The 8,696-nt window shown below is 44.4% G+C and overlaps 2 protein-coding genes and 2 non-coding genes across 5 annotated transcripts; 1 reads left to right on the top strand and 3 right to left on the bottom strand.

Annotated features, from left to right (window-relative positions):
- Positions 1-2: 2 nt before the first annotated feature.
- Positions 3-5,630, bottom strand: nop56 (NOP56 ribonucleoprotein homolog). Its single transcript, XM_084704548.1, has 12 exons — positions 5,501-5,630; positions 4,589-4,678; positions 4,373-4,487; positions 3,947-4,111; positions 3,388-3,586; positions 3,040-3,227; positions 2,597-2,748; positions 2,251-2,351; positions 1,757-1,905; positions 1,385-1,506; positions 1,041-1,169; positions 3-796 (listed from the first exon to the last, which is right to left on the bottom strand). The coding sequence occupies exons 1-12, from the start codon at positions 5,501-5,503 to the stop codon at positions 578-580; spliced, it is 1,632 nt and encodes a 543-aa protein (XP_084560674.1). The 5' UTR covers positions 5,504-5,630; the 3' UTR covers positions 3-577.
- On the bottom strand, positions 1,271-1,338 carry LOC146273396 (small nucleolar RNA SNORD57). Its single transcript, XR_014767033.1, has one exon. It is a non-coding gene; the product is annotated as a small nucleolar RNA SNORD57 (small nucleolar RNA).
- On the bottom strand, positions 2,848-2,969 carry LOC146273395 (small nucleolar RNA SNORA26). The gene has a single exon (XR_014767036.1). It is a non-coding gene; the product is annotated as a small nucleolar RNA SNORA26 (small nucleolar RNA).
- Positions 5,631-7,211: 1,581 nt separating the features above from the next.
- Positions 7,212-8,686, top strand: mlnl (motilin-like). 2 transcript variants are annotated; one of them, XM_084705171.1, is made up of 5 exons: positions 7,212-7,289; positions 7,561-7,693; positions 7,922-8,017; positions 8,209-8,314; positions 8,577-8,686. In XM_084705171.1, coding segments are annotated over exons 1-5 (345 nt in total). In that variant the 5' UTR covers positions 7,212-7,287; the 3' UTR covers positions 8,585-8,686. The 2 variants fall into 2 exon arrangements, with proteins under 2 accessions (XP_084561297.1, XP_084561298.1); XM_084705172.1 differs by lacking the exon at positions 7,212-7,289 and adding an exon at positions 7,424-7,433.
- Positions 8,687-8,696: the final 10 nt, after the last annotated feature.

Here is an 8,696-nt window from a genome sequence, read left to right as displayed (position 1 = left end):
AATTATTGCCCATGGGAAATCATGTCTCCCAATTTATTAAGCATATGGAATTGACATTGAAAGCAGTACTTAGAGGTAATGCTCATATCTAAATCACACAGCATGATTGTGCTCTTTACTGAACGGTCAGCCTTTCACACTAATATTTGAAGGCACAGTTCTCAACTTTTCCCCCATGTGTGACCACGACCTCCATTGTTGGTTTATAAATTCAATATCCAATTTGCATTGATCAGTTGTTGACAATTTGCAGAAGGTGGTATATTGATGTTGAGAATCTGCTGTAACAGTAATGAGAACAAATGGTACCGACCCATAATGAAAACAAGCTGTCTTCAAACAGTCTCAGGAAAATCATTGCATTAAAACTGGATAATATTTACATAGAGCTCAGGAGTTTTAATGAAGGACAAGGCACATACTATATAGTATAAAACCAGTCAACAAAAGCACTACTAAAACATTTGCATCCCAACTCCTTCAGTTGGGTTTCAGATCCAAAGCATCACATGGAACAGAAACAAGAGTATATATAAACTGTACATAACTAAAAAAAAATCTGGCTTTTCCCAATGGTCTATTCAGTCGATTTCTTCTTTTTCTTTTTCTTCTCGGTCACTGGTGTTGTTGTCACATCTGCAACCACCTCCTCAGGCTCCGGTTCCATCGCCTCAGACTTGCGCTTCTTTTTCTTCTTTGCCGGGGTGACCAAGTCCTCCTCCGCTTTAACCTCGGCAGCTTCCTGCTTGATTTTCTTTTTCTTCACAGAAACATCCTCTCCGTTGGCACCATTCTCCTGAAGAGCAGAAAGGATGATCAGACTACAACACTCCACAAACCTTTTCCCTCCCTTGAAAAGTGTAGCTAGTGCAGTATTGATGTCCGACTCACTTCAGTGAACAAGTTCACTGTGTGGAACTGGCCAATGGTTCGGAGTCGTCTTATTATGGCATGTCGTACACTGAGATAGGCCCATGTGGAAAGGTCAAATCCCAAATCAAAACATGCGTGGGTTCAAGTTATGAAGCTTCATGACATACCTCTGCTTCGCCATTGGACTTGACTACTGGGGCGTCTCCATTGTCCTCAAGAAGTTTCTTCTCACGCTTAATGCGTTTCTTCTCTTTCTTTTCTGCTTTCTTCTTTATCTCAGCCACAACTTCTCCTGCCTAGAAAAGGGACACAAAGCATAGGATTTATGGGCATGATGTAGGCAAGCAAAACGCTGAATTATTAGGGCTAGCAAGAGTTGTTAAGGCAAAACCATGCTGAGTCAGGCTCATTAAATCAGTTAGGCCCCCATGTGTTGAGTCGGGGATAAAGTGGTCATCATTCACAGCAGGTTGAAAGCACGAGGGAACACGGCTTGGTGAACTTGGCTCACCTCTTTCACAGCCTCTTTCATCACGTCCAGGTTCTTGCGAGGCGCTTCGCCCGTCTCGTAGAAAGACAGACGCTCTTCGACCTGGTCACGCAGCTTCTCGCCGTACACAGTGGTTTGGACCTCTACAGGAGACGAAGACACCAAGTTAGTCTCATCCGGTATGGGAGTGATACCAGCCCTCCACTGGGGACCTGTGGCTTTGCTCAGAATTAAGTCTTATCAACACCAACCCCAAAAGGGCTGAATACTGTTGACGAAAAATATATAAGCATCATAGCAAGTCTAGGTCAAATGAGCAGGGGGCCTGAGAATGGATCCCTGAGGAGCAAAAGTGGCTAAAGAGAGTTTGTGACCCACCCCCAACGCACTTACCTGAGAAACAATCAACGCGTGACGCAATGGTGCACTTGTTAGCCAGGTAGCGGGAGATGCGCCCCTTGTTCTTGGCGGCTGCGCGGCCAATGAAGGTTGAGTGGAAGATGAGGCCGTACTTGGGGGTGTTCCCACGCGTCTTCAGAGCCCTGCGTGAGCGCGATTAGGATTGACAGCGTGTTAAGATGCAACGGGACTACATTTACAAATGCCTCGTGGACAAGTTGAACTTTCAACTCATCTTAAACACCATATAACCCAACGCTAGAATGCAATCTACCCTGGTGATGGGAATCTACCTCAGTGCCTTGGGTGGCTGCTCAGACTATATAGGGGGGGCAGGCTTGAGTTTTAGAGGGATCACTCTGGAACAAGGGGGGGTGTCAACATGTGAATGCCCTCACCCCTCCACCAGTCACCCTAATTGGCTCCACCCCAGCCCTGCCATCACTGCAGCCACCAAATCCCCCAGCAGGGAGGGGGCGCCCCAGTACCTGAAGAGGGCCTTCTCTGCCCCCAGGATCTGTACGGTGGAGGCCGGGTACTTGGCCAGGTTGGTCAAACTGCCAGCATGGGAGATCAGACGGGCTCCCACCTGGAGGGATGAGGAGGGGGTGGGGGGTAGGCAAGGCACAGGATATTGATTGGATATCGATTTCTGATACAGACAGAAACCCGTTTACTACTGGAGTTAAGAGGGGGACCATCAGTACACATGGAGTCTCAACACAAATGTTCAGGGGATTGACAGATTTGGTATAACATCATCGGTCCCGTTCTTTAGGCCTACAATGATTCAAGCTCCCCTGTAAGGGTCTGAAACTGGGAACAGTTACATACCACGTCCCCTATGAGGGTGGCTAGGTTGGGGGCCACCTGGCTCATCTTGGAGCGCAGGTATTCCTGGAGCTCCAGGCGGTACGCGGCCAGGGAGACCACGCGGTTTGAGAAGCTCTCGATGTTGATCAAGTCGATGGGGGAGATATCCATACCTGAGAACATGCGTGCAGTGTGTCGACTCATCAGAAAAAAGGTAGCAAGCGGCACATCGGCTCAAATGCGAAGAAAACGGTACATAGGTGATAAATGGCTGATGTTTCTCCCGACAGGATCCGCAGCGAGGAATAACAAACCTTCGCTACAGGTTTATGAGAGAGTTGCTTTGCCCCCCTGTGTTGGTCATCAGAGACACTGGAAAGTCCATGATGGGCAAAAAAGGGGCTAAGAGAAGTGCAGAGCTACCATCCGAGTGGTCTTTCTCATATTTAGGTGCAGCCTCTTACCCATGGAGCTGCGCGAGGCCTCCAGGACAGACTGGGCCTTGGCGCTATCCATCACCACCTCCTCCATGGCGGGTAGAGACTCCTCGCTCAGCTCCTTCCTGTTGCCGATCAGCCGGGCCATGCGGCAGTACGTGGAGTTGTCGGTAACAATCTTGATCAGCTCTGGGAAGTGGTAGCCGTACCACTCGCTGCAAAGCAGAGGGGCGAAGGCTCATCAGAAAAGACGGCAAACGTCTTGGTTAGACAATTAGCCACAAGTGCGCAGACACCGTTGCTAGACGCGTTGGTGGTACAACAGCACCACAACTTCCATAAGAGTAGATTTCTTGAAATAGACCCTGTCCGTACCGCACACGCATGGAGAAGGTGTTGATGTCCTTGTCCAGCTGGTCCAGCAGGGCGATGGACTGGATGATCATGTTGTCTGCCCGGTTCACGTTGAACTTCACCTTGGCCCTGGAGTAGCTGTGGCCCAGACCCAGCTGGGCCTTTGAGGCAGCCAGAGCTGTGAGGCCCTTGACCAGGGAGTGGAAGTGGAGACGCACACCTGGGGAGGGGAGGGGTTTGTTTTCAAAGTAGAAGGGAGGCACCATGGAGGCCAATTTATCAGGCCGTTTGGCCTGGCTGTTCAGCTTTTCAGTATAAACCATCAGGGTCCATTGACATGAACATCAGGATGATAAGTGTCATCAAAACAAACCAGGCCTTACGGTTGGGATCCCCTAAACCCAATCCAGGTTGCAATTTGTATCTGCCATTTAATCCACTAGTTCTACAAAACACGAGTTGTGCCCTCCCTTTTTGCTTCCCTCTGGAAACTTAGTGTCTCAAGTGTTTCTACCCCCCCCCCCCCCCCCCACCTAATAAAACTTTGGTTTTCCCTCCAGCCGCTACTTGGTGTACTCACCTCTGAGGAGCTCAGCTACCACTCCGCCAGTCTGGATAGACAGCCCCAGCTCCTCTTGGAGCGCTGCACCTATCTTGCTGTCAGACACCCCCAGCATGGCCTTTTTCTTGCCTGCCACGGAGAGGTTGGTCTCCAGAAACAGCTTGAGATCTGCATGGACCACACCTAAAAAAGACAGGACAACAGCTGTGTCAAAAGTATGCTCGCTTACATGCATTGTCCACAATTACAATGAGAGGCATGAATAAGCATTGAAGTTATAGTCATAACTTGTCCTGCAAAAAAACGCCTTCTGCTTGATATTTTGACCCAGGTCAGATGTTCAGGTTTGATGGTATGTCATCAACATGGTCATTCAGGGGATTGACAGATTATAATGCATCATTACATCATTGATGGGTTTATGTAAATCCAGAGCCAACTCACCTTCTGAGATTGCGTTTATATTTTCGAGGGCTGCCTGGGCGGATTTGAAAGGAAAGAAGGCCGCCAGGCTCACCATACCATTGAATTTCCCGATGCAAAGCACGCTGTCTTCAACCTGGAAACACAGGAATCCATTTGCACAAGTGGGATGTGAAATTACCAAAAACAATTATTTTGCATCAAAATGCGTACATTAAAGCATCATTGATGACTCACCTGTGGCAAAAGCATTCCGATCTCTTCCACCTCTTTGACCGCAAAGAGCGCATACCCCGCCGCATGCTCGAACAGCACGTGCAACTGCACCTGCGGAAGAAATAAATGTTCAATTCTCTGCGATCTACGGCATCTTTTACTAAAAATCGTTGTTAACCCCTTGTGATAGATGGAAACCGGCCAGACCCAGCCATTAGTCCGAGACATCCAAAATTACGTGAGCTGAGTCTTACGTCTATCCAATTTACTTATCGTTTTCATGACTTAAGTAAATCTAAATTAACCAATTTGTAAGGAAATGCAACCCATGTAAGGAAAACGCAACACATTTGCAACACAACTACCCAAGTACGATATCCCTCTTGCAAACATTCCGGCCACATGGTATAACCACGTGTTGACGACAGGCCTTCCGAGTGCTAAGCTAACTAGCCTGTATTTCCGATGCACATAAGTTTAGTCAAGTTATCAATATAAACCTTCAAGACGTTATATTAACGATCATCTAACATATTGTGATCAGCTTACATATTGTTTGATATGATAACCAGAAAAAAGTTTACATTTTGGAGCTGAAGTTTGACTGGGACAAGGCCTAATCCTGTTGCAAACCAAACAACCAACAGCATTCAGTAGTATTTCATACAGGCTCTTACATTTTTCCTAACTTAATGTTCTCAATGTTTTAACAAGACGTTCCTGTAAATGTTGTACCAACTGCCTAATGTAATGTGAGCTGACCCAACTTAAACGATGGCTCACCAGCCAACCTGAACCTAAGGAAAACGTAGTAAAATAAAATAAAACAAAAGACCTACTTTCACACAACACATATTCAAAAGAACAATACTAACTACGTTATAACAACTGTAAGTCCTTGGAAAATGCACCTAAACTTTATAAATATCTTACCATGATTGCAAAATCTTTGCTGCGACAGGCTTCGCGTGTCCTTTCTTTCCCTCACTACCGTGAAAAGAATGCCTTTGCTTTTTTCAACATGCTTCCACATGACCAAATATCGTGATAGCATCGCGAGATTTCATTTTTTCTTCTTTCCCTTTACGACTGGTTAGACGCTAAACCTCATATCGCTGCCCTCTGCAGGTGGAGGTCTGTTTGGTTTCAGGAGGAAAAGCGCAGATAATTTTTGTCAGTACGCCAACAGTGGCCTATGGCTCTGGTCACGACCAAAGTGGGGGTCGTGCACTCGCAGGACAGGAAGAGAAAAACACTAGCCTATGGAGTTACTAAAAAGGAGTGGAACACCAATAAATACAAACCAAACTAGAAAACTTAGAACTTGAGCAAAGTATCTTAACACACGAGACAAGGCAGAAGCCTATATACTACAGAGAGAACAAAAACTAAAATAAATAAATTAAGCAAAAGCAACAACAGCAGATAACTTTTGACACTTTTATGAAGCGATTTTATTGTTAAAATCTCTGTGGAAAGACGATGTTTGTTTGTTTGTTTGTTTGTTTTTTTGTAAGATATTGGACCATCTAATGTTTTGAAAAGACGAAAAAAAAGAAGGTTATAATGACCTCCGCATCCAAACTCCACACTAGCTATATTGGTCCACTTTATTTTAAAACAATGAAACTCCTCATTATAATTTCATTGGATATGGATATTCCATTGCTTTAAAGTTGCTTCAACCTACACCACAATTGCTACACAAATGCCAGTATGTGTGCTCAAAAACAAAAAACATACACACATTATCTCAAAATAAAATGTGAGTTTCACAATTGCTTTGAGTCCATTTGAATACCCTTCTAAAGGTCTCTAAATTGAGCCAATGCTGGGGTAAGTTCTAAAAAATGAAATAAGTATTATAACAGGAAATGGTCGAAGTAAAATGATCTTGAGCAACCTGTTACTAAGCAATGGGTTTATGTTGTTCCATGTGACGGAGGACTGTTAGTAAGCCAGGTCATAAATGTCACAGTGAGCAGGACATGACTTAAGAGCAGAATTTATTACTACCTTATTTTGAGAGGGAACCCAAAAGGGAGGATCTCAGACACACACACACACACACACACACAACGTACTTCGTGAGTCCAGGATAGAGACTTTGGGACTCAGGAAGACTGTACCTGTTTAATAATACAATTTCTGCCGAATGTTAAATTTGTGCAGATCCTATCACCTTAGAGAATGTTATATTTGTAATATGATGTTGTTGTTCTGTACATTGTAACACATTGTTTGTTGGTCTTAACCACATTACTACTATTAGGGTTAAGGTTAGGCTTAACTGTACACTTCTAGTACCTTAGTATCTGTTGCACTTATATCCATGTCACTTTGTATAACATCATCTGCTAAATTAAAACATAATATAAAGCAAAAATACCAACAATCACAGACACGCACAAAAACAAAAACAAAAGGTGTCATCTATACAACAAAAAAAACACTCCACAACAGGAAATCTGTTACATCTATTCAATATGCCTAAACACCTCAACCCCCCCAATAAAAAGATAGATTTAGCAAAAATGCTTTTGTTTCCATGGAGGTGAAGGAGAAAGCGGGATGGAGGCTGTCGAGAAGCAGATGTCAGTGGTCAGTAAATTGACGGCGGGTCCATATAAACAGTAGGGTTGCACACAGGCTGACAGACACAGGATCACTGGCAGACTGACTCAAAGAAAACTGACCAAGAGCTTGCTTTCCACAACAGCATGTGAGTTGGACTTTCTCTCTTTCCCTCTCTTCATTCCTTCTGTATCAAGTTTCCCTTTGCACTCTCATGTATCAGTCTCATCAGGACCTATGTATAGCAAAAAGTATTTGAAACTTGAAAACACTTGTGACCCTTTGCTTTAAGGTGGCTGCAGTAATCTCACTCACCCTGTGTGTGTGTGTGTGTGCTTGTGTACGTCTGTAATTGTGTTGTGTTCTTTCCTCCACATCTTTGCTTGTGTACTTGTTTGTGTGTGTTTCTCTTGGCACAGGACAAAGCAGAAAATGGGCATGAGCAGAATGGTAATAGGCTGTCTGGTGCTGGTGTTCTTCGTGGTCATGATGGCCCAACGGGCCGAAGGACACATCACCTTCTTCAGCCCCCAAGAGATGAGGGCGTTAAAGGTACATTGAGAAAGTCAATTGAAGAAGCCCTTATATTTACAATACATTTTGAATAGCCCTTTCTACAAGCAATGTCACAGAAGGCTTCACATACGCCCATGGAACTGCACCTGACTACTGATAAGAACATACTACTTCTGAAAAATCTAATCATCCCTTATACTTATTAGAAAATAAGGTTCATTTTAGCATTTGTGTGTGTGTGTGTGTGTGTGTTTGTTGTCACAGGAAAGAGAAGGAAGGAAGCTCATGGAGCCTCGGTCAGAGGATGGACAGATTGAGACCAACCAACACCTTCCCAAAGAGGATGGAGCTGGAAACCCTGTGAGTGCATGCACGCACACATGCACGCACACATACACTCAAGCACACAAGCATGCACATGCTATGCGAAAGAAACATTGGAAACAGTTTGAAATGTGAGAATTTGAAAAAATCCTGTAAAAGCAGTCATGCTCTACTCCCCCTCATCAAAGGCTCTACCTGTGTGTGTGCCTGTATGTCTGCATGAGCAGGAGAAGACTGTGGAGATTTCTATGCAGCTCTCAGCCAAGCAGTTAGACCATGTAGCTCCTGCGCTGGAGGAGGTCCTACAAGAACTAATGGAGGAACCAGACAACGGTAGTTTCCAAACCAGTGCTCCAATACTCCCTTGTGTTATACTTGCTTTGATAAGTGTCTCGAGATCAGTTGTGCAGCTTAAGAGTATTTCCTTTCTACCCAATTGTTTATAAAAATCAAGTCATCATCTTAGGCCAGTAGCAACAGAAATTACAATGTTGTGCATTTAGGAGTAGGCAGAAATGTTTTTATTTTTAATTTGCAAAGCATGATAAGGCATCTTCCTTGCGTGTAAGCTCATAGTGTATTTTTCTTCTTGCAGCCAAATAGGAAGGGAGAGAGAGAAAATTCTACGGCTAAAACAACTGAAAGATATTTTGGTACAGTCTCAATGATTAATAAAGCAATGTCATCTGTCATAATTTGATACAATGGTTCCTTG

The sequence above is a fragment of the Hypomesus nipponensis genome, chromosome 9 (assembly GCF_054491055.1).
Source record: "Hypomesus nipponensis isolate SF chromosome 9, ASM5449105v1, whole genome shotgun sequence".
NCBI lineage: Eukaryota > Metazoa > Chordata > Actinopteri > Osmeriformes > Osmeridae > Hypomesus > Hypomesus nipponensis.
The sequence above is the reverse complement of the archived record's forward strand: the minus strand, read 5'-3'. Positions and strand labels throughout refer to the sequence as shown.

Excerpts from the sequence above, each read along its gene's own strand:
- nop56 (XM_084704548.1), bottom strand. Across the intron at positions 4,488-4,588 it reads TCGGAATGCTTTTGCCACAG|GTTGAAGACAGCGTGCTTTG; the intron begins GTGAGTCATCAA and ends CTGTGTTTCCAG. Across the intron at positions 2,749-3,039 it reads GGCCTCGCGCAGCTCCATGG|GTATGGATATCTCCCCCATC; the intron begins GTAAGAGGCTGC and ends GCATGTTCTCAG.
- mlnl (XM_084705171.1), top strand. Across the intron at positions 7,694-7,921 it reads AAGAGATGAGGGCGTTAAAG|GAAAGAGAAGGAAGGAAGCT; the intron begins GTACATTGAGAA and ends TTGTTGTCACAG. Across the intron at positions 8,018-8,208 it reads AGGATGGAGCTGGAAACCCT|GAGAAGACTGTGGAGATTTC; the intron begins GTGAGTGCATGC and ends CTGCATGAGCAG.